The 25,518-nt window shown below is 33.7% G+C and overlaps 4 protein-coding genes and 2 non-coding genes across 6 annotated transcripts in view; 3 read left to right on the forward strand and 3 right to left on the reverse strand.

Moving 5' to 3' along the window:
- The window catches only part of LOC106111736, a 114,021-nt gene extending 106,189 nt beyond the window's left edge, over positions 1-7,832 (forward strand). Inside the window, exons 20-26 of the mRNA XM_013293880.1 lie at positions 2,011-2,213; positions 2,729-2,734; positions 3,058-3,312; positions 3,383-3,704; positions 3,917-4,110; positions 4,492-4,632; positions 5,182-7,832. Coding sequence (XP_013149334.1) covers positions 2,011-2,213; positions 2,729-2,734; positions 3,058-3,312; positions 3,383-3,704; positions 3,917-4,110; positions 4,492-4,632; positions 5,182-5,253 — 1,193 coding nt within the window. The 3' untranslated portion in view covers positions 5,254-7,832. The remainder of the gene's footprint in view (positions 1-2,010; positions 2,214-2,728; positions 2,735-3,057; positions 3,313-3,382; positions 3,705-3,916; positions 4,111-4,491; positions 4,633-5,181) is intronic.
- A 3,152-nt stretch (positions 7,833-10,984) lies between these two features.
- LOC106111762 (ubiquitin-conjugating enzyme E2 N) lies at positions 10,985-12,396 on the reverse strand. The gene has a single exon (XM_013293907.1). The coding sequence runs from the start codon at positions 12,174-12,176 to the stop codon at positions 11,721-11,723; it is 456 nt and encodes a 151-aa protein (XP_013149361.1). The 5' UTR covers positions 12,177-12,396; the 3' UTR covers positions 10,985-11,720.
- A 1,042-nt stretch (positions 12,397-13,438) lies between these two features.
- On the reverse strand, positions 13,439-14,665 carry LOC106111834. Its single transcript, XM_013293991.1, has 3 exons — positions 14,446-14,665; positions 14,111-14,198; positions 13,439-13,764 (listed from the first exon to the last, which is right to left on the reverse strand). Exons 1-3 carry the CDS (start codon positions 14,504-14,506, stop codon positions 13,632-13,634), a joined length of 282 nt encoding a protein of 93 aa, XP_013149445.1. The 5' UTR covers positions 14,507-14,665; the 3' UTR covers positions 13,439-13,631.
- A 1,690-nt stretch (positions 14,666-16,355) lies between these two features.
- On the forward strand, positions 16,356-16,427 carry Trnah-gug. Its single transcript has one exon. It is a non-coding gene; the product is annotated as a tRNA-His (tRNA).
- A 3,332-nt stretch (positions 16,428-19,759) lies between these two features.
- Positions 19,760-19,831, reverse strand: Trnah-gug. The gene has a single exon. It is a non-coding gene; the product is annotated as a tRNA-His (tRNA).
- A 1,578-nt stretch (positions 19,832-21,409) lies between these two features.
- On the forward strand, positions 21,410-25,095 carry LOC106111820 (calcium and integrin-binding family member 3). Its single transcript, XM_013293975.1, has 5 exons — positions 21,410-21,547; positions 22,000-22,034; positions 23,670-23,787; positions 24,118-24,245; positions 24,681-25,095. The coding sequence occupies exons 1-5, from the start codon at positions 21,497-21,499 to the stop codon at positions 24,916-24,918; spliced, it is 570 nt and encodes a 189-aa protein (XP_013149429.1). The 5' UTR covers positions 21,410-21,496; the 3' UTR covers positions 24,919-25,095.
- The last annotated feature ends 423 nt before the right edge of the window (positions 25,096-25,518 follow it).

A 25,518-nucleotide genomic window follows, 5' to 3' on the forward strand; every position in this document is an offset into this window, starting at 1 on the left:
CTCCCCCATACACACCCCTAGTGTTATGTTTCTAATGTGGACTTCCACAGCTGAATTTATATGAAAATTGAAACATGTTTGGCAGTGGAAATCCACGGTTGTTGCAATTTGAAGAAGCTTTAAAATAATAATCATGAAAAAATGCAAAGTTATAAGTAACACTAAGTTTGTCCCGTAGTTGTTCTTTAATAATTTGCCCAATGGTTTATGGTTTCTTCAAATTTGCAGACCTGAATTTAAAACAATATAACAAACTAAATTATCTGTTGAAATAATAATAAGTTATTAATTTGATTTTGACAATATGTAACTTGATTTATTCTACTTAATTTATATTTAAGTAAATCATTTTATTTAGTGGTATTTAATAAATTATTTAATTTTTGCTATTAATTGATAATTAACCACTAATTTTAAATAATTTTAATTTTTGAATAATTAAACATTTTTACTTTTTACGTATACCCACACAACTGTACACGCATTCTCATAATACTGAAGGCAAATTCCCGTTTGCCCGTGTGAATCGGTACAAATAAATATGTAAATTTTGTAGCTATTTTGTACTACGAGCATGAAATTACAAACCACTATCGCACAATACGCTTTAAATTGTGCTGTGTAATACGCCAAATGTTACCAACCACTTCCACGTAACACTAAAAAAAACTCTTAATTTGACCTTGAAACTTTGTTATCACAATTTAATTGCACTATTTAATATCTACATGTTTAAAATTTTATATGCATTTTTGTTATATAAATGTTTATATGCGTAATTTCATGCTCACTAGAATTAGTGATTTGAGAATGCTAGTGAGATATCCTTTTATCCTTGTATCCTAATGTACCAAAATAACGAAGTTAGTGAATAGGAATTCCTAGTGAATACTCGATATACGAGTCGAGTGAAGTGCGTGGCCGCCAGACAGTTTACGCCCGTATTGTCATCGCACTAGAGTATTTTTTTCAGTGCCCCCCTCACCCCCAAGCCGACGGTTGTCGGATGATTGTCGGATCCCGTATTGGCCGGCTAACCTCCTCTGGATATGTTTGTCGCTTGCTCCGCTTGTGCCATGCTTGTTTGTTTGAACCTTTGTTTAGTAACGGGTAATAAGGTTTTTATCGGAATTTTGTTCGATTTAAGCATGTTGCGGGCTTCAGACCTACAGCGCCATCTGTTATCATAAATGTCACAGATTAAAATTGTGCATGCTATTTTTATTATTGCTTCTTTTGAATAAATATCAAGTTTGTTACTAAAATATCTTAATAATAATGTGAATTGTAATTTTGCTGATATGGTTAAAGCCATAGCGTTCACAATTTTATCATCTATCAACGATTTGCTTTGTAATTGTTATGAATCCAGTAAAAAGTAACAGTATTGTTTTGTAAGTCTTGCTTGTCATGCGCACGTACGCATGAGACGTCCCGATTCACACCGGCCGAGGTGCCGACGCACGGACATGGGCCTCGCTTAACGCAGCCGCACAATAACAGACCTTACGGTCAATAACTTTAAAGTTGATTTTAAGTTAGGTCCGCTTTCATAAGTAAGGATGGAACTCGCCCGCTTCTCACATCATTGTCGATTTTTGTGATGTATTGGGTTTTGTTTTGCTTGCTTTCGCGCATTACGACAAGATGTTTATTCAATCTGTTCTGAATTAGTTCGACGTACGTGAACACAAGGTTTTTTTTTATCGTTATAAAAAAATGTTATTTTTATAATTGCTATAGTAAGTCATTATAAATATCTATGATTCCACACGTATCACACAATTAGCCTATAAATGCAAAATATAAATTTTATTTTTGTTTGCTAAAACATAAACCTCAACTACGCGTGCCCTACTTAATTCTATGAAATTATTCTGCGTAACAAAAAAACAATGTACCATCAAAAACATAATCAAGCGAGCAAAACAAAACGTATCCGTGATTAAAAAGATAAATTAAAATGCGTTGAGAGCAGAATAAGTTGCGTAAATCGGTGAAAGTGAGAAGTGCGGGAGTGTGAGGAGGTTAGCGGTGGGTGTTTGCCGGTGGCGCAGTGGGGCTGCGAGGGGCCGTACTCGGGCGTGTACGCGGCGCCCGCGGCCGTCTTTCGCCTCGCCTTCCTCGGCTCCGTCGAGGTGGATGAGGACTCACGCCGCAGGAAGAAGAGGCCCAAAAAGAACATGGTGGAGGAGGCCGTCACTAAAATCAAGGTTGCGGATTATTACATGCTAGTTGTCTATGGAAAATATTTTTAAAGGAATTAGGATGGATTTCTAATAATCAAATACGACAAACTATGTACAAACCATATTTAAATTGACAAATAGAGATGGCTGGCTAAGAAGGAATTGTAGATAGTAACTAAATTGTATGAATGTATTTACTACGATGAATTGCTTGGAAATTTGAGAGTTTAGTACGAAATTATTAGACTCATAGATATTAAAATTAAAGAGAAAAAAAACCACTATAATTACTGATTAAAACAATTGTAGAAAAGTTGAAACATGTATTATTTCTGATTACACAATAAACTTTTATTAGGTAGTTTAAAAAATCTGGCGTTCAAATTATGAAGTACAGGTCACTTTTAAATATCTAAAAATCTCACTGGCTTTCTCCAATACTAATCATGTATACTCATTGTGTGAAAAGTGTAGCTTTTTTTATTTCAATTTAACTAATATAATAATGTCATTTTTCTTCGCTATCATTGGATGTCAAGGCTTTGGTAAGTTTCGTTTTTATATGCAAGCTTAATATAATTTCAAAGGCTTTAGGTATCTATATCTCAATATCAATAACAAATTGAAATAAATTGGACGGTTGTCCGTTTATTATTTATTTTTTTAGAAAACCCGTTCTGATTTTTTTATTAGAACTACATTCCCATAGACTAATTTACCATAACCTAAATCACAACCTAATTGTAGTTTCCCTTGAGAAAGTTAAGGAGCGTAAATTCTGTACCATTTAACACTGCATTTTTAGTTTACATTGATTAGATTGTCCATAATGTTTTAACAATGATTACCCAATTGTTATTGTCCCCAGGCTCCCGAAGGTGAGAACCAGCCGAGTACAGAAGTGGACTTGTTCATATCTACGGAGAAGATAATGGTCCTAAACACGGAACTGAAGGAGATAATGATGGACCACGCGCTTAGGACCATCTCATACATAGCGGATATAGGAGATCTGGTTGTGCTCATGGCTAGGCGGAGGTTCGTTCCACACGAGAACGATTCCGATCAACCGAAACTGAACCGTACTCCAAAGATGATATGTCATGTTTTCGAAAGTGAAGAGGTGAGTGCAGTTAGTATTCACTAGAATGTAGATCATGAACACATAAGACTTATGTTTTCCTTTTTTTCAGGCCCAATTTATAGCTCAATCGATTGGACAAGCATTCCAAGTGGCATACATGGAATTCCTTAAAGCCAACGGCATCGAAGACCACAGCTTTGTCAAGGAAATGGACTACCAAGAGGTTCTCAACAGCCAGGAGATCTTCGGCGACGAGTTGCAGATGTTCGCCAAGAAGGAGCTACAGAAGGAAGTAGTGGTACCCAAGGCCAAGGGTGAGATCCTGGGCGTGGTGGTGGTGGAGTCCGGCTGGGGCTCAATGCTGCCCACAGTGGTGATCGCCAACCTAGCGCCGGCCGGGGCTGCGGCAAGATGCGGACAACTTAACATAGGTAAGAGACAAAATTCACAGCACATAATAGATTAATAACGCCATCTATGTTTAACGCTTGCTCTGTGGTCAAAATGATTGTAAAAGCTCCGAGTTTTATTAAACTAAAAAATAAGAGTACACATTGACAATTAGCATATCACAGGCGGGCGTGACCCTATTTAGGCTTGGTATACACGTGTAATGTTGTTAAAATATTGTTTTTCTTTGTAGGAGATCAAATAATAGCGATAAACGGTGTAAGCTTAGTAGGGCTGCCGCTGTCGACATGTCAAACCTACATAAAGAACTCCAAGAACCAGACAGTGGTGAAACTGACGGTGGTGCCGTGCGCGCCCGTAGTCGAGGTCAAGATAAAACGGCCAGACACTAAGTACCAGCTCGGATTCAGTGTGCAGAATGGAGTGGTGAGTTACTTAGAGTTTCTTTAGAAGAATCATTTACTAATGATATAAATGCGAAAGATAGATAGATGTTTGATAGAGTTTTCCTAAACAATTGAACGGATCTTGATGAAATTTGTCATAGAAGTAGAGAAAAGTATGGAAGAACACTTACACTATTCACTTTAATTTTTTTTAATTCCAAACGGACGAAGTCGCGGGCAAATGCTAGTAATCATATAAATATGATAGTCGTAAGACTAAAGACTTCTGGTTTGATGGCTACTTGAAACCTAATCAAGGTTACAAAAGTTTACTGGGATATTTATAAGCCTACATCTAAAAATTACAGCTGCTCAGTTAAGAAAAGTATGAGTTTTATTGGTATCTTTTCTTGTATTGTAGATTTGTAGTTTGCTGCGCGGCGGTATCGCGGAGCGCGGCGGCGTGCGCGTCGGCCACCGCATCATAGAGATAAACGCGCAGAGCGTGGTGGCCGTGCCGCACGAGCGCATCGTCAACCTGCTCGCCACCTCCGTCGGCGAGGTGAGCTACCACAATAATACTACCACACTCACAATATAAACACTATCTCATAAAATGTTACTAAGGCGTGTTCTTGGCGTTTGCGCACCTTAGGCGAGATTCGCGGACAACTGTAATACAAACCTATAAGCATACATTATTGTACAAAAAAGGGCGTCAAGTGACTCTTTCTGAGTGGCGCCCTGGGCGTTCGCCCTACCTCGCCCTACTCTTAGTCTGCTACTGAATTCCTGAGAGCTAATATTAGATATTCAATAGTTGCAAGCAGTGTACTTGTATACTTCTTGTATTAAAACTGGCAGTAAAGAAATAGCTGTTAAAATTAATAAAAAAGTTTAAGTCATATTTATGCCGGGTTTCTGAAATTTTCATTTATTTGATAATTACCTTGTGATTCTTTAGTGTTACGTTAAACTAACTTCCTAAAGAGTAAAACTCAAGTTACGTAGTTCAGAAACGCATTTCAATTTATCAAACTAAAAAACACTAACTGGCCATCTGGAAAACTGGTTAATAATTTAACTAAACTGAGTCTGTTTTCTTTTCCAGATATTAATGAAGACGATGCCTACGTCAATGTTCCGGCTGCTGACCGGCCAGGAGAACCCCGTGTTCATATAAGTGCGCGTTCGCCGCCGATACAAAGTGCCTGCTTACCTCACGCCCCGCCCCGCCCTCGCCCTCGCCCTCGCCCCGCCCCACGACAGCTGGGCCACGCCCCACACGCCCACACGCCGCACAACACATAACGTAGCAAAAAAAATTCTAAATCGACTATTTTTATTACCATTTGTTTAATAAAATCAAATACCATGACGTCATGTTCTTTTTTCAAACCATTTCAATTCACGAATCTCTTTTTCAGTAGTTTTTGAATCAAGTATGTAACCAGAAATTTATCCAAAATCTCGACTGTAATTTAAATATGCCTACGAAAACAAAAAAAAATCCCGCCTTGATTCACCTTGAATTCGATGAAATGTCTACGGTAAAAGGAACATTATTTTTGTATCTGATATTCCTAACATTTTTATATCTATACAAGAGATATTGGCTCGGCTGTCGGTACATACTCTATGACACCACGTCAGTCCAGAACTGCTTACAATGCTTACTTGGCTAAAATAAGTTAGTTATAAGTATTATATCGCCCTTAGATATGTATTTGTACTTGCTATCATTTATTTATCTTTTTAATTTAAACTGCATTAATAAATAGAATAGTAATAAAATGCGTTTAATAGTTAATGGACATAGAAATTTAATCCAACAAAAGGCGTTCTGAGGCCTTTTTACCGAACTTTTGTGCTCCGGTTTAGGTAAATTATTTTAACTTTATTTTTATTTAAGTCTTTTTAAAAGCAGTATATTTAATTAAAAAAACCTGCTTACTTCTTTTATTATTTTATTGCTCTCTATGTAAGCCTTGTCGTTTTATTTGATGCGCGGTTTACACTTCGCCAGTACAGTTAGTCAGTAGCGCTCTGATTAGACGTTCAATTAACTGGCAGAGTGTGAACGCTAACAGAGGCCAATTAGTGTCGCTTACCGTTGCAATTGTACTGGCCATGTGTGAACCGGGCAGGAGTCTGTTATTTTTTGACAGATGTGTCAAAGAGCAAATAGCAAGTGCAAATGCATTGAAACAATAATCATGTTCATTGTCAAATATTCCTTGATAAATATTGATTGTATGTGTAAATTAATATAAAACCCACTCATATCTGCTTAGGTATTATACTATATTAACTAATTATCTGCCATCTATGTATTAAAATAAGTGGACAATAGTGGAGATCGTCTGAATATTATAAGTGTCTTTAGCACGCCATGTTTGCCATAGATAATCTCGATTTTTGTGCGTTAGTCTTTAAGTATTTAGTTAAAATTGTTGCCATATTATTTTTTAATTTTAACTACTAAGTTTTCGCATCTTATCGTCCATGCATTCTTTAATACCATTCCATTTTAGTTTATTATTTTGTTAATACATTTTTATTTATTGTAAAATTTTAGTCGATGTTTTATATCATTAAAAACATAGTTCAAAATCATATGCTAATTAAGATGTATAGCTGAACAGATTCAGTCTATTGAAATTTCTACAATGTCGACAACAGCAAAATATGAACCATTAAATACATAACGTATGGTAACATTGTTCATTGTCCGCAAGTTGTCGACATTGGGAGAGATTCAATACTGCCAATATTAAAATATATCTGCCCTTTAAAAAGTAAATTTAAATATACGCCGCCTCCATGATATAGCGAGCGCGGAAAGTGATCATATTTAATAAAAAATGAATTGATTAGTAGATATTAATAAAAAAAAAGCATTATTTCGTGTAGCGTTTCAAAAGATATGTCATATTTTGTAAATTTTATAGTGTGGCTATAGCATTACTATATAATCTATATCAATATATGTACTGTTCTTAGCTAAGCTTAGCGCTCTGAGGACGAGTCTTTGTGTTTATTTATATAAAAAGAGTAAAAAAAATTGAGTGTCTGTAACTCGTACGTAACCTTACGGAAAGTTGCTTCTTTCTTCTCATATGCTTTCCCAATGTGTAGGTATTTATTTCTCTTTTTAAGAAAGGTCTATAATCTCATATAAGGCCAGTGTTGACTTGTGTACAAGAACTAATCTTAATATTATTGTTAAAGTACACATTACTTCACATTCCATTTGAGATATTGTATTTTTTTTATAAATTGTTGGCCAATGTTTAAAATAAGATCGTCAAATGTCACTAATACTAAATCTCAAAAAAACTATTGCATTTTATCCTGTTTAAGAACTGTTAAATGACGTCACGTCTTCACTGGTCTGTCCTATTACCGTACCTCACGCTCATTTGTCTTAAAACATCTCGTCTCTTTCATTCTCGTTGAAAAGAAAGAGACAGATGTTTTAACATGTTTTGGAACGGAATTTCTCGTTTATTTCGTGATCTGTGTACGTTCAAGTTGTATGTAGATACTATATGTAATCTGATGTGTAATTTTATATTGCTAGCTGTTGTGAATAAGATTTATTTACATTAAAAACCCACAGATAATAAATAGCGTTTATCGAAAGCTGGTACATACGGTAGGTGACACTGTAACATGTGAAATAACTATTGTTGTTCTCATTTCTAAGAGTATTATTCTAGTCTGCATTAAAGTTAAGAATAAACTGAACAAACTTATAAACGTAATGTTTTATTTTCCTTTACTTTCCTAGTAATTTAATAGAATACAGACGAATTCGTCATCCTTTTGATAAGTGATTAAAAAGAAACTTACAACTACTAATAAAGAAAATGGTAGATTCTAGTATATGGTATTAACTTAATGAGATAGATGCCAATGTCCAAATTGATGGATGTTTACTTTTTTAGATTCCGTGTGCTAGAAGACGCGGGAAAATTGTAAAACTACATAAAAAGGATGGTAGTTGCTGTTTGTAAGAATTAAAAAACGTCATAATTGTTGTATCTCTTTATTAAATTTATGATATTTTCAATATTTTTAGTTATAAAACTCAAATCTTAAGTTTTCCACAACAGCTCAGAACAGCAAGGCTGAAATATTTAAAGTAATGATCTCATTTTTGTCCCAGACTACCGACATTTGAATTGTTGATTTCGTTACGATACTGAAAAAACAATGCGACGGCGCTGCGTATATTGTACTGCATTATTCGGTTGTCTGCGTCACGTTATTGTTTTTAGAATTATGTGGGCTGATCGAGATAATATCTACAAGAATAATGTAACTAGATATGTAAGGGAAGATAGGTTAGCCTTGAGTTCTTGGATTCCCACTCAAGGATAAATCGAAATGTAAAAATAATTCTCGATGTTTTCTTCGCAAAAACTGGCATATATATCAACTCCATAAAACTTCAATATATAAAACAGTAAAAAGCAAAATATTACGAGCACAATGAGTTCAAAGTTTACTTCAGCAGTTCTTTAGTACAGACTCGCGTTTAGTTTTTTGAATTATATATATAGTGAATATTGTTCTGTTGTCAGAGATTGTAATAAATGCAATAAAACACTGGTTAGATAAAAACAAACAGCAAATAGCTTAGCTCAATGCCTCGGCTCTAGGACGGCATTTAAAGGCTTCACACGATTTTATACGAATCAGCAACAGCATAGGTCGGGGAGGCGAACACTAGTCTGTGTAGGCTTTATCTGCTAATATTATATAACTAGCGATATACCCGGCTTCGCACGGGTTCAATGCTGACACGTTATACATTCCTCTTCCTCTTGACTCATTTAAAAAAAAACTACATCAAAATCCGTTAGGTAGTTTTAAAGATCTAAGCATACATAGGGACAGACACACAGCGGGAAGTGTCTTTATTTATATCGTTATTGTTAAAAAAAACTTGTCCATTTTATATCCGTGTGAAATCAATACAAGCTAGATAGAAAAAAGTACTTAGTTCCATTTTATAAAGACCACGTGATTTTTTTTGTATCGAATCATTTTTTTACATAAAAGAGAGAACGTCGCGACGTTGTTACGTCATCAGTACACGCAATGTAGCGTGCACAGAAAAAAGGTATACAAAAAGTGGTAAGGTTTTCCGACCACCAAAAAATGTCGCCGCAACATTCTGGATGACGTGGCAGTGTCATCTCAATTGAATAACTAAATATCAAGTGTTACCTAACGCTTTGGTTGGCACGCCGGTCGAATGAGTAGTTTTATTCCCGACGTGCCAACAAAAATGTTGCTGTAACTTACAAAATCCTGCACAGATATGGGAATCTATACACTTTTAGAAAGAATAGGAATCATCATTCTCAATCTCTTTTAGTAATTTCAACATCAATAGGTTACAAATGGTTCTTTCTAATATCTTTGTCTACCCACATATTTAATCCTGACAAGATTCTTTACATTATACTATTTAATTCTGTACTTGTGTGTCAAAATCACAGTACCTGGTGCCTTTGAATGCTATTGGCGGAATGTTCAATGCAAGATCCCATCTATACATACTCAAAGTGTACCTATTTTGCAAAAATAAGTTTTTCAAATACACAAAGATCGACATTATGAAAAAATTTTCTATAATTGAACTGGCCTGTTATGTTTATACATTATCTATCTTAATAGGTAGGCTAATCAAGAACCTATCTGCGAGTTCAGAAAAAGAACAAAATGTAATACTTACCAATTCATAAACCTCTAAATGAAATCTTTGACAAAGTATGTGTTCAAAAATATTTTGTCTTGTCTAGAGGAAACAAAGTAAACACTGTTTTGCTATTGAGCCCAACAGCCTTAAGATGAATCGGTCCAATGGGGATTTTTTTCTATTAAGCATAAATTTTATGTAATCACCCTTTTTTTGCAGTCTTCTGGTACTTACCATCTTGTACAATATATAGCACTTAATAACTGGACTGGCATATAACTGTCATGATGTCATCACGTCCATACAATCATGCTATGTAACAAGTTAATATCAACTTACTCATTAGGTTTCATGTTTATGTTATCATGGCATAATTATAATTTTTTTTATATAAGAAAGGGTCAAACGAGCGGCAGGAACAGAGGTGGTCACCGACGCCCAGACATCCGCAACACCAGAGGAACTACAATGCGTTGCCGGCTTTTGAGGAAATTGTAGGCTGTTTCTTAAAGGACCCTAAGTCATATTGGTTTGGAATTACTGCTGGGGACAGACCGTTCCACAATGTGGCTGTGTGGGGCAGAGTTATGAATACCTTTCCTAACAAGTATGTTGTAAAATATTCACATCATTGCATTACATAATTAATATGTTAAACTCAATCTAGGATTGTTATTTAAAAGAATTGTGGTTTAACAAATAATGTCAATTGTAAAAATGTGTTAGACTCTACATATTTTTGTAAATAAAATATGTATTGTACAAAAACCTATTATTCTGTATCTAAACTGTTAACAATGGTATAAAGATTTTAAATGAAATAATGTTATCTTTCTGACAAGTTTCTATAAATAACAGAAAATCATTATCTTGTTTAAAGCTATTGACTGCAGGTGACCACTTAACCTTAAATTGAATATCATACAAAACTGTCACTATCTAAAGAACAGTTCAAAGGATTTCAATGAAATTTGGTACACATCTGTACCAAAAAAGAATATAGTCTGAAAGAACATATGGGATACTAAAGGCCTGTCCCACCAAATTGTAAATTGTCTGATAACCAAAGTGTAGAATTTGTGATGGAAACATCAGATTTTGTTCAATTTTTAACATTGATGTCATTTTCAAGCTTTTCTGCTTGTGGTGGGACAGCCCCTAAGTTTTTGGAACAGATTAAAGATTATAAATAAAAAAAATATTAGCTTTTGTATATTATGTATTTTTGAAATTTGCTCACAAAGCCAAATGAAACGTAATATAAATACAATTTGTTGATAACTCTTTTGAATACAAGACACAAATAGAGAACACATAAGAGACGATTAAATCAAGTGAATGGTGTTTAGAAATGGAAAAAATAAGTTACTAATTATTGTTATTGAGTTCAGAAACAAATTTCTGCTTAGCTACAGATCTGTGATATTTCTTATACATTATCAAGTCTTGCAATGAAATGCATTTGATAAGATTCTTTTACAAAGGCGTTGAACTTTGTGATGACACTTTTTCCTTTGTATAAAATTAACCAAATTCAATAACCATGAAATATATACATTTAAGTCTCCTGATACTCCATATTCACTATTTTTTAATTATAGTAAAAAAATATGCATACCTAATATCATAACGAAGCTACAAGTGAGGGGGTAAACAATGAGGGGCAGGGTTGGGCAGTCGGGCAGGCGGGCTGCCAGCTCTGGGCGAGGCTGTAGAAATGCTAAGGTTGCCGGCGGGCGCAGGCCGCGCGCTGCGCCCTCGCCCACCGTTTATATAAATTTCTTCACAATTGTCTCTTCACAAGTTATTGGGCCTAGGATGTAAACGTAACTTGCACTCTTAAAATCATGATATTTTTTTTCTTTCGTCCCCTTGGAGTCGCGCGCGTGGGATAGGCACTGATGGGTGCGTGCGGGCGGCGCGGGGCTCGCGACCGCTCAGTTGTCCATGGCATATCTCCGTGTCCACTCCTTTGCGTTTCGAATTGCTTCGCTTTCATTCACCTTCCACAGCTCGGCTACGTCGTTTGCGAGTGGGTCGTCTGGGTTCGGCGCCGAGAGCAGCGCCTGGATCGACAGCAGCACCGTGCGGATCTGTAGAGCGGGGCTCCATTTGTCCTTCAATATATCCAAGCATATGCGACCCAGCCGGTCTATGTTCGGATGGTAAATTTTCGTAATAAACCTAACCTTAGGCGCCGACATGGGATAGTCTTCTGGCAGGAAAAGTTCTAATTTGAAAAGTCCACCTTCGAATGGCGAGTCTTCCGGGCCGGTAACGATTACATGAAAATAGCGGGCATTGGTTTCACTAGGCACTGCGCTGATTCCCGGCACGGGTTCCTGCATAAGTCGCTGTGTCTCTTTGATTATTCTACGTGGTAGGGCTGCCATTTTATATATGCGGTCTAGCGCAATTTATCAAATGAAAGCAGGTAATCATATAATTATAAAAAAATATCCAATTGTCTTTGCACAGCACGTGTTTGTAGCGAATTCTGAGGCACCAATTCTATAACAACAAATTATAATAGCATTTTAGCATAGTTTTTTCTTAAAACGCGACTACAAAAGCGCAAGTATAGTACCAATTTCAATTTTTTCACGCATAGACAATACAGATTAAAATTATACCATAGACACAAATGGTTTTACGTTGGTTTTACGATTTGAAGTTTATGATTTCGGACGTTTTCAAATTGCTCCAAATCAGATAGTCACCTCCAGGCAAACAAGTACTTACCCGGACAATTTTGCGGTTATATAACTATTGCTAAACTTCAAGAAGTACCTAATTTAGTTAAGAGTTGAATAAATTAATTAGGATTTTTTATTTGCATTTACAAGTTGTTTCTGTCAAACTTTTTTTAAACGCAGTGACATAAATACTTAACAACCATTCTTAAACAGCGGTATTTTTAAAAGGAATTATTGAAGAAAATCAATTTATTTTTTGAAGCCGTATGTGTCCCCACCCTTATGTAACATGTGACAATGCATTTTTTGGCATAATTGATTATTTACTCTGTGGAGTTACAGTATTGCCATAATTACAAAGAGGTTTTTACTGTTTGGGAAAATAGGTAATAATGAACTTCAATAGTGCTAAGCAGGAGATGGAAATAATTTTATTCATAACATTTATAAGTTAGTCCTATTATTTAATAAGAGAAAGAATTATCGAAAAAGCGGCCAACATCAATCTCAACCACGTAAGTAGAAAAATGTTACAATGTTAAAAGTGTCAAAACATAGATGGCAGTGGCATACATTTATCAACTTGCTTATTTTTTTTCATTGGTTGACCGACTTTTATAAGAAGTTGGACAGGGTAATTAATTTTGGTATTGTATTAATTATTTTTTAGATAAAACTCCGGTATTAATACTGCTTTACTCTAAATTAATTCAGTGCCAACTTTTGTTACATTTTTTGTCAATATACTAATATATAACTACGTCACATACTTGTAAAAATATTTCGAATCTTATGTTTTATCACGGTTAAAAAATGAGATTCTACTAAACGAACAAAATATTTTATATTCGAGAATGTATAATACATTTAATATTATCTATTCTATCTATAAATGAAAAAAAGTCCCGTATAGACATCGTATAGACATCATCTTCATAAAAATGAAAAATGATTTTTTTTAATGAAGCTGTTAAAATCACAAGTTGTTCTACGTACGTTCACAAGTAATTGGAGTTAAACAATTTATGTTATTAAAAAAGAAAGATCTTATAAAAGATTATTTCTATAAATACGTCATTATAAAACCCAACTTTTTATAAATCCGTTTTAATTCAGAAATGATTAACATAGAAAGAAAATAACTATTATATGTCAGGCCCAGCCTCCACATTCGTTCCGGCACTCGCTGTCGCTGGCAAAGTTGTTAGTCTGAGCGGGCACGGCGCCGCAGTGGTCTGCCCATCTTATTAAAATACACTTCTTCTGATCCCAATCGTAAGAATAACTAAAACAAAATAACTAAAACTGGTTAGTGAAATTTTAAATTCTACTATAAACTTTAAAAAAAAAACCTTTTCTAAGAAAATTGGAAGGAGTATATCTGAAGAGAATATCGAAAAGAAACTTCAGTTTCTGTACATCTTTTCCTCTACTCATTAAAGGTTGGCGACGTATTTACAAATACGTTAAAGCAATCATTTCACTTGTTTAGTTAAGTAATCGTTTGTTCATTAGCCACCTTTTAACAAACGTGAAAAGGTTTAAAAGATCGAAAACTAACTATGTATCAACTGTACATTTATAAAGAAAATTCTTATACAATTTAAAGATTTTTTTTAATATTTTTATACCGTTCAGTGTGAGACCATCTGTTTCTTGCAGCGTATTCTATGATGCAGTGTCGTTCCTTCACAAGTAACTTGCATAGCTCTGAATCCACTGGACATAAAACAGAATTAATATATTTAAAATGTATCTTATCGTTATTGTTGAGTTGAATTTTACTTTGGGTTTGCATACATTAGTATAAATGTGAGGTTTTAATTGATAACAGTTCTAAAGGAAGTTTTGATGATAAATTCTAAATAAAAAAAAAATAAAAGAAACGCATTTAATTTCTTTTTCTATTAGTTGTTTATATCTCGAATGCAATTTTATTAAATGTTTAAAAATAAAAACAACTCACATGATTCAATTTGATTTACAATCATCGATAAAGCATAGATAAAAAAATAAATTTTCAACATGGCGTCAAATCGATGTTGGGGTTATCGTTGTTCTGGTTATCGCGGTTTGTTTATATACATAGTGGAAACCTCACGGAGTTATCTTGAAAATGTATTTGTCACAGTTGTAAAATGGCACGCGGTCCACAATGCGCGGGAAAGCGGAACACATGTTCAAAAAGAACACAAATACAACCTAAAACAATACAACAAACATATATTTGATTTATAAATAACTTAGGACAATAAATGTCAGTCCTACCAAATTGTAACAATCGAACGTGTAAAATATGTGATGAAAATATCGTTTTTGGTCCCCTTATCTGACAGTGACGCCATTTTAAGCCATCTAAGCCACTTTCACCCAGTAGGGCAGGACAGGCCCTAAGTTTTACTAAAATAATATCTTATTTTTTAAACGTTAATATCCATTAAATAAATGTATTTCGATCCGTGAGTACAATTAAACATTGGTAAGGTCTCGAAGCGTCGAAGAATACGGAAATATGATCCACGATGAACTACGTTAGATATTTGCGAACATGCTCGTAAAATAAATGGCATTCCATCCGTCCAATGTCCTTTCAGTCCTCAATTGTTTATCTCTTATCTTGAACGCGTATTTTTTCAATCGTCGTTACAAAGATAAATGGTTTCTTATTTCTCCCAACACTTTCGCGGCGACATCGTTGAGGTCGTTTGTTTTCTCATTATTTAAAAAGAATTTTCACGTCATTTATAAACGTCGAAGAAGATAAATTTAAGTTGGTAATGCAATTTTTTTCTAGGAAACTATGTAATTATATCAGAATAAAGACACATTTTTAAACTTAATTGTAATAGGGCTTTATGCGTAAGTTAAGATGGACGTTTGTTAGAGTTTGCCGCCTAAACTATTGAACGGATCTCAATGAAATTTGGCATAGATGTACTGCATAGTTTCAAATAGAATTTGCTTGCTTTCGAGATCATGAGTCTTGTTATTTAATTGCAAAAGGAAAGCCTACTGTTAGCTTTTAAATTTTTTTTTAATTCGTTTTTATTGTTTTTTTATTGAATGGTTTGTAGCAAATTATTGATGAGAATTTTCTTGTTGTGATGGAAATTGAATTCTGTTGTATGTTTTTTTTAATTCGTCACAGACAAAGAATATACGCTCGGATAAACTTGTGTAGTATCCGAGAGGCAAAGCAAAGGATTACCGTTTTGTTTACCGCGACACAAACTCAATTCCAGTATCGCTTCGAGGCTTTGCCTTAGCATCTACGAATAGATACAAAGCTTTGAAAACTGATGAAGCATATAGCCAGGATATACTAAGTCCGATTAAAATTTTAATCAACGTTGCATGTCTTATATTTTGTTTTTTTAAGTTAATAATTCAAATTTTCCGCTCTAAACCTATGGTTTAACACTTTAAATGCAGTCGGTGGACAAATTGGACAACATATATCGTAAGGTTTTCTATACGAAGTAAATTTTAGAATTATTTTAATCGCCTTGATTTTAGATCTAATAAAGTAAAATCTTTGGAGATAAATTTCTGTAGAAAAATATAGGATCTAGAAAATGTCGTTTATTATACTTTATTTAATATTTTTGAAAGAAAATTAACGAGAAGTAATATGTGATTATTATTTTGTTAAAGTAGATATATCTTATTTCAATTGTAAAAAGCAAATTTAAAAAATAATTCAAACAAGCAAAGAATCAATTTTATACTCGATATTAAAAATGTTTTACTAGTAGTGAAAGTGGAACTAATTTGTTACGAGTATTGTTGACCAACGACCGTAACTGATTTTGTAATCTTTCGAAGTTAAAAACGATAACGATCTTTCAATTGGTACAACAAGCAACTGTCCCGATAGCCGTGATCGTCTAGTGGTTAGGACCCTACGTTGTGGCCGTAGTAACCCAGGTTCGAATCCTGGTCACGGCAGCGTACAGCTGTCTCGGCGGGATTATATTTTTTATATCAAAGATGACATTTTTTTAGTATTATTAAATTTGAGTATTACTAATTTTTATTTCAATTCGATTTTTGTTTAAAATAGAGAGAAAAACAAATTTACCTTACAAAAAAATTTGGCTTTCGTTAAAAATAACATTATTTTCGTTATAGATACATTATCAAAATTAAAGTTATCGCATATAAATAAACCAAGAACAGAGTAAAAATATAACCAGGATTCGAATCTAGGTTACTACGACCACAATGCAGTTACAATAAAATAGAACTGTCTCAATTAAAGCAGAAATTATGAATTAGCGTTAGACAGTTTTGCCTCTTTGTTTACAGTCAATTGTTTTTTGATAATAAATGGAATGTTGAGGAAAATGTTATAGAAGGGACGATACAGTTTAGTTTATCAAACTAGTTTAAAAATGTTTCTATGTTATTCTATCGTTAAATTCTTATCATTCTTGAGAATGGTCACCATCAATCACATAATTGCAATACGCAAGTATATAATGGTTGGAGTGTAGACTCAACAAATATATACATATTTCTAATTTGTCAGAGTACTAACTAATAGTATAAATGCGAAAGTTTAGATTGATGGATAGATGTTTGTTAGAGTTTGTAGTCAAAACGGCTTCGATAAAATTTGGTATAGATGTAGAGGATAGTCTGGAAGAACATATAGACTACTCAATTTAGTTTTTTTCCACGCCGACAGAGTCCTGTACAGTTAGTGTAATTACAAAATGTATTTATTCATATTTATAATCGTAATCTCAAAAGTACATGACTTGGACCATAGAGATTTATTAAAATTTATCGAATTTTAAATAAAAAACAATTTGTTTTATTTAATTTAGCATTAAATTTATATAAAACCGTAAGTCGCGTGAAAGAGGAATAATTTTAGTTATAAACAGAACTAGTAATACTGTTCAAATGAATTATATTTTATTTATTTCGTTCTTACTGTTTTGTGTGACGCAGTTAAAAGCTCGTAAGCTTGTTATAGTTTAACACTTCTGTGTGTTATTTCTTCATTATTTAAATTGAATCATTTTCACAGTTGAAACGAGCAAATGCAAATCAAAACCGACGGAAGAAGTGTGTCTTGTCGACGAATCCACACCGAGCTCTAAATGGTATTGTTTTATCGTATTAAAAAGGTTCATCAAAGTACAGTTAGACCCCTTCGCAGTGTACCACATAAAGAGAATGTTATTTCTTATTGTTACCAAGCGTCCACAATACGCCCTCTGCCCCACTTTGGGGACATAGGAATAGAAGAGAGAGAGAGAGAGAGACAGATTGTCTTGCCATTAAAAAAAAGTTGTCAGTCAAACTCTGCTCCTTCTCATAAAATAATCAATTTAACGACTGCTCAAATGACGGGATAATAGTAAAAAGCAATTAGCCATGCCAATGACCGAACTTTTCATGTATGGAGATATTAAGAAAGCGGTGTCCTATTGGATATCTATCCATGTCGTCGTGTCAAGGTGTCCACCTTCATTCAAAATACTGTCTTTAAAGTGGAACACCACCCGTTTCCCTGATAGTACATGAACCGTAAGAATAAGCGAATAGAGATTTATTCTACCACTCTCCAATCAATTAAGTTTTAGTTATTAACTCCAGAGTATGGGGGTTAATGTCAGTGTAATAACAAATTGTTTTTTCATGTTTCAGGTATGTCTACGACTGGGAAAGTGGGAACTGCGACTTAGTGTACTGGTCTAACGAATGTTTTGCCCCAGAAGTCGATTCAAATATATTTAATAATCAAGATGTATGTTTAGCTGAATGTGACAACTCATAATGACGTGTTTTTATACGATGGCAGTCCAGCAATCCATTCACTGCTTCATAATGCAATAAATTAATATTTCTTTATTTTTTTTTATTGTGCTTTTGAATGTGTCCATTTTCATACTATCTATATTAATTTACATTCCGTAATTCCTTAAGGTATTAATCTAAAATGTAGTTCAGTTAAAGAAGGTAGACAGAGACAATAATTTCCAATATTTGGCTTTAGCATACTGAAGGGTTGAGAGATAGACTGGACTATACTTTGTATCGATGTTCGCATTCTTTATGTTGCAAATATCTTATTCATGTAATAAATATGTATACATGTATGAAGGTCCTGTCTATCTATAGCTATAGTCTATTTTAGTTTCCTGTGCATTTACAACTTATCAGAATTCGATGAGCTAGATTTGATTCGATTTGTGGCTTTAGAATGAGTTGTATTATCAGGTTTATTTCGTTTTGTTTTTAACCGTTTCTTTTTTAATTTTCGAAACATAAGTGAAATTTAGATCTTGCGATAATTTCGATACGCTTGTAATTTATTTATATGAAAAAAAAAATTATATGTGTAAATAATCATAAGAAAATTTACACAGTAAGTTAAGATCAGCGAAATGCATATAACTTATTTGTTATTTTTCATTTTCTGTGCATTAAACTCGGATGCAAGTAAGTAGAAATAAAAATACTGTACTATAAACTGATTTACTCTATGGTTCCAAATTATTTGTCTTTTGCAGTAAATCCGTTGAAATGTAACTCCGACACGGTGGATGCAAGTTGCGTTGTAGAAGAAAGCGCTGTCTATTCAAAGTGGTACGTATCAATATACATTTTAAAATCAATTGTTAGTTTTTCCCTTCTGTACTTTTTACCGTGAATAAAAAATGCTTTTCGCTTTAATGTTCATGACGTGAGTCTAACAATGAATAAGCACTTACTAAACTAATGTGTACCACCCTCGACCAACATTTAAAGTTATTTTGTCTATACTGATATTGTACAGAAGGAAAGATTTATATTTTTGTATTATACGAAATAACTCAAAAACTACCGGGCCGATTTCAAAAATTATTTCACCATTTGAAAGCTACGTTGTCAGTGAGTAACATAGGCATGTTTTATTTTCACGCGAGCGAAATCGCAAGCAACAGCTAGTTGATTATAAAAGAAAACTTTAAACATTTTACATTGTCGTTTTTAAAACCCCCGAAAAATAAATTCACATTATTTACCCAGGTATGCTTACGATGCCAATGGGTTGGAATGCATCCTAATCAGATGGTCTGATGAGTGTGACTCTCCGGGGAACAACGTCAACATTTATTCCAGCATTAAGGAGTGCCAGGACGAATGCGATAGGGAGCTGAAAGCGAGGCGTTTCGGATAAATTATAATAAAAAGATAAGACCTGTGTACTTATTTAGAACTTTTTTAAATCTCGATGAAAAAAACAAATAAAAAATATAAGCTCCGCCGCGACAGCTGTACGCTGCCGTGACCAGGATTCGAACCTGGGTTACTACGGCCACAACGTAGGGTCCTAACCACTAGACGATCACGGCTATCGGAGCTGGTGACGGTAAAATGAAATGTAGCAACATATCTGTCGAATTGGAAAGCAATTTATGTTGCCAGCAAAAACGTTGGAATCGATTTTCTTTGTGCAACAGCAATTGTTGTTTTTTGACAGAAATACATTTTAGTTGAGTTTTAAGAAACACTGTATTTGACGTTATGTTAGAAAATTTCCTTATTCCAAATGTTAACCCTCGGTAATGCTGCTTCGTAGAGCTAATCTTTTAAAATGAAAGTTCGAGAATGTTCGTGAAAAGCGTTAGAGAACGTTAACGCATCTATAAGAAAATAAATGGCGTTGCTAAAACAGATTATATATGTAAGCAGTGATCTAAAAAGCTGGAACATGGTAATCGACGGAAATTTCCCTTTCAACATATCAGCTTAATGGACAGGTTGACGCGCCATGAGAGTTAATTTAGATAAAATGTCATTCAAAAGGTTTCCGATACCTGCCTGTTTCGCTTCTATTACTACAGTCGTATAATCATTACTTCAGAAATTCCTCAATGTACATTACTAATACTAAATCCAAGCAGAAAATCGAAGTATATTTAAAATTTAATGTATTTGGAATTAAATTAGTCGAATAAACTTTAGTCTTCAAGTAAAATATGTCAGTAAAATACTACAAACTTGTATTGCAATCAGTAAAGAATGGACAATACGAGGTCGGGGCGCGGCGACAAACAGCCGGCCCGCCTAACTGTAATTACAGTGTAGATCTAAGTAGACTGAACGATTTTATGTCAATTTAGGACACATTATATTTAGCTTGAAATTGTACTTTTACCTTTTATCTTGCTCGTCTCTTTTATTCTTGAAATAATTCAGAAAACTTCAAAAATTAAAGCCTCGTTTTCATTTGTTTTAAACAGGTTTTTATTTTAAACTAGCTTTCGCTCGCGACTCCGTCCGCGTGGTATTAAACATAAAACAAAACCATGGAGGCTATGTGTTCTTTTAGACTATCTTTTACATGCTGTCAAATTTTATTCAATCAGCAGTTTAGGCTACAAACTCTAACAAACATCCATCCATGCATCCATCTAAACTTTCACATTTATAATATTAGTAAGATTAGATAGCGTGAAAATACGCGTATATACCATGTAATAGTAAGTGTAGGGCTATTTATTAAAATAAGTGTTATATAAAAGGATGGTTTTTTTTTCTTTTTTTAGTCTTAATTAGGTAAAGGGGGATTTTTTGCTAACATACTTCATTAAAAATAAGTGCCTTTCGCCCGCGACTCCAACAGCATGGCATTTAAAAAAGACTAGGTAGCCTCTGTGTTCTTCCAGACTATCCTCTACATCTACGCCATATATCATCGAGATCCGTTCATCAGTTTAGGCTACAAACTCTAACAAACATCCATCCATCTAAACTTTCGCATTTATAGCATTAGTAAGATAGGATAGATTAATAGGTAAAGAATGTGCTTTAACATTTTAAAGTGATTTTAAAATGAGTAGCCTCTGTTATAAGTTAGTCTGTGCTAGTCACGCCCTAATCCAAAACGTATACTTTATTCCGACCGGCAGTGTTTTGTGGCTGTCGTCGCAACAGGCTGTTTTGTACAACATAGGATATATTCTAGAGATTTAGTATTCAAAAGGAGTTGGATCCTAACAAACTGGGTAACAGGAATGGGGAACAAAATTGTAACGTTTACGGAACAGCAGTTAGAAGATTATCAGGTAAATGAATTGCTTGTTTGTCATAACATCCCGCATTAATATTGAATTAATATCGACAAATTTGGATTTATTATTAACGCTTTAGCTGTGTTAAAAAAATCGAGTTTGTACCTAAATGTTTGCTGGTTTCAACTGAAAAATGACATATTTTTTATTCCCTTCTAAAATGTCGGTTGAATCTGTATTGGAATTACTCGCAATTTACTGGATATTGTCAATAATGAGCTGTATATGTTCCGTGTCCTTGATTTTATATTTAGCAATACAATGTCAAGGGAAAATTTCCAGACACGACATACATAATAAAATTGTATAGTAACATGATTTTGGTTAAAGCCCGCTATGGACGCTCAGCTCTAACTGAAAGTTTTTAAGAGTCGAAATGTTCAGTTAAAACAAATCGACTCTTAACTCAGTTGTAACTGAACAGTTAATATTTAATTTTAAAATAGGACTGTACGTTTTTTACAAGGAAGGAAATATTAAGGTAAGTGAATTTATTCAGCATTTTTCAAATCCAATTTCTATTCGACAGAAGCAAAAAGCTGTGGAGTAAACGTTATAGGGGATAATAACTTTGAATGTTATTACGTTCTTGTCTGCACTTACTTGAGTATCGTCGTAAAAAATTCTGATCGTCTTGGGTTCCGTTTCACAACAGAGATATAAACAATTTATGTTGTTCAACATTTGTACTGTGAGTTGAAAGCTTACAGTCATTTGTTTTAAATTCTTAGACCGCTTTTCCACCAGAGCAACTAGCTGTGCAACATAGACTGCAAACCACTGGTGTGTTTATAACAATTTTGAGAAATTATTAGTGTTTAAATGGTTCAAATATATTCTTATGAGAAGCACGTGTTAAAAAATATTCTTATTTGTTAGAATTTTATCAAAGAATATTTCCATATCGTTTTCAAATATTGGAAGGCGTAGTTTATCGTGCGATTGTCTTTGACAGCTGTCATATATTCAGACGTCTTTCATTTAATGGCGCAAGCATTTGCCGCGATATTTTTCAAGAAAATGGGCGCTTTATGCGAAAACTATTACCGTATCGTGAAATTTATATTTTTCTCTGATATTTTATATTTTTCTCAATATATCTTAAAAGCGTTAGGGTATTGTTTTCCTCGTGTTATATATTCCAAGACTTAATACGAAAAATAAAGCTGGTGGCAAATCATTTAAGAAATCGAAAATTAAAAATGTAACACTGGCAACTTCAATTTTGTTTTTAAATCTACTTCATTTTAAATATGGAACACGTAATAGAAACAATGCTGTTAATAATAGGCTTGTCTACATTAATTATTGTGCATTAAAATCGATACTAAGATTGTATCGTTATTGATGAAGGTTTTACATGCAATGTTTTGTAGTCAACTTTTATATCAAAGATTCCTGAATATTTCTGTATCTATTTAACTTACAAAAAATTTTGAAGAAAATAAATAAAAAGACGATGAAAAAGAAACATTTTACACAAAACCGTTTTACCTACATTTAAAACTTAATGCTTCTTTTATATAGTAATTATAAAAGAATGATCCAATTAAAATTATTTCAAAATACAGTAAAGAAATAAACGATATTCGAGGCGAAAATATTTTATCTTCGTAAGTATTTCATTACAAGAATACGCAGATGCCAGTGACCGGCGTATGAAATTGTTTTGTCCCAAAAAAGTTTTTATTCTTTACGACGTGATGAAGCGGCCAGTACTTTCATAGCTTATAAGAAACAGATTATAAAAGTTAGTTGGATATTTCTGGCTATAAACAGATTTATTTGAAAAACAGATAAAGAATTTAACTATGTAAGAGGGAGGGATAATTCCATTAAACTATTACCTCACTTATTATACTAATATTATAAATGCGAAAGTTTAGATGGATGGATGGATGTTTGTTAGAGTTTGTAGCTTAAAGGGCTGAACGGATCTGGATGAAATTTGGCATAGATCTTGAGTATAGTCTGGAAGAACACATAGGCTACTTGCTTTTGTTTTTTTTTATTCCACGCGGACGGAGTCGCGGGCGCAAGCTAGTTCTAACATAAAATAAACGTTTGCTAATAATAACACAGAGTATGTTTAATTATTTGTTTATGTATTAATCAGAGTGTTCAAAAGATTTCGAGAGGTGAACCCGGAACTAGTCCCGAAGCGAATGACTGAAAACCAAGCTCACACAATAGCGGTGCCAGTTGAAGAAATAGAAAAACTTCCTGAATTAAAGGTACTGGTTACTTATTATTTACTTATAAACGAGGTTTAGCCTAAGCGCCATCTGCGCTCGGCCACCTCAAGCCCGTTGATTCTGTTTGTGCTTCTTCAAGGCAGTGACCGTTCAGTACAAAAAAATAGATCATTTATTACTTACGATAATATCTTAATCTATTAGTTTTTTATAATTATCCAAAGATAATACAAATGTATATTTTAAAAGAAACACGAAATAGATTTTGTCAAGATATAAAGTAACAAAAGTAATTTTCAACGGAATATTTATTTCAGAAACTCCATTTCGTATCGAAATATAAAATCTTAAATATAAAATTGGTTGCAGGAGAATCCTTTCAAGCGTCGCATCTGCCAAGTATTCTCGCACGACGGCTCCGGCAACCTCACGTTTGAGGACTTCCTCGACATGATGTCGGTCTTCAGTGAAGCGGCGCCGAGGGATATTAAAGCCTGGTGAGGCTGCCAGTGGAAATGCGCTTTAAATGTAACATTTCTGAGAAAGATTTTGCAATTGCATTTATGAAATGGGTTTAGAAAATTCTTCTTAACATATTAATTTTTAAATATGTGACTTAATTGAAACTATTTAAATCTCTGTATGTTATATTACTAGCTTTTACTCGTGACTTCGTCCCGTAACGTTAGAAAATAATAAAAAAGTAGAGCCTATAATACTTACTGATGCCGTAGCTTTTTAATGGTGAAAGAATTTTTGAAATCGGCCTAGTATTTTTTAAGTTATTCCAATACATACGAATATCTTTATAACATTAGTATATTTTTAGTTTTGTTGTGGATTTACCCAGGATTTTTATTTGAGGTTATATTCTAGAACTTACTTCAACCTTTCTCTTATTAGCAATTTCAAATAATATCTTTGTACACCAGGTATGCATTCCGTATCTACGACTTGGATGACGACATGTTCATCGGCCGCGAGGATCTGTTAGAAGCCACTCGGTTGCTGACCAAAGGCGAGCTGCACCCGCAGGAAAGAGATGAGATAGTCGCCAGTGTGCTGGATGAAGCCGACGTGGATGGAGACGGGAGACTGTCCTTTATGGACTTCGAGCACGTTGTTGTACGGGCACCTGATTTCTTGTCCACTTTTCATATTAGAGTTTAAAGAATGATATGTGACTAGGTTTTTCTTTGTTTGAGAGCACTTGCATATATCACTGGCAATTGAGAGGATTTTGTTCCTTTTAAAAATTTAGATTTACTGAAAAATTCACCCCGAAACTGTCACTATGTTTTTATATTTAAGTGTCTTTTAATTTGTAAAATGTTGGTTTAAAAATAATATTTTATATACACCATATTTTTGTTGTTTTAAAAGTGTTTTATATAGTTAATAAATATCTATATAAAAATTGAAAATATTATTTATGTTTGACATTTAAAAGCTTCTTAGTTGAGTAACGCGTGGGAGAAAACTCGTTTATTTCGTAAGATCGAGAATTTTGTTTCTTGGAATTATAACAAAATTTGTTGGGAATGAAAGGAAATGAAAAAAGGAAACTTTTTTTAAGTAGTGGTTTCATAATTGGCTTTGTTTAAGAGGATAGAACAGAATTTGTACTTAGTTTTTTGTTTTTATGTGATATTTTATTAAAATCTTATACTTTTAGTAAAACATATATTTTATAATTTAATGCCACCAAAATGTTGGAAACGTTTTTGTTTTAAAAGCTTTTACAAAAAAGTAAAAAGATAAACTAATTTT

Source organism: Papilio polytes, unplaced genomic scaffold (assembly GCF_000836215.1).
Source record: "Papilio polytes unplaced genomic scaffold, Ppol_1.0 DF824146.1, whole genome shotgun sequence".
NCBI lineage: Eukaryota > Metazoa > Arthropoda > Insecta > Lepidoptera > Papilionidae > Papilio > Papilio polytes.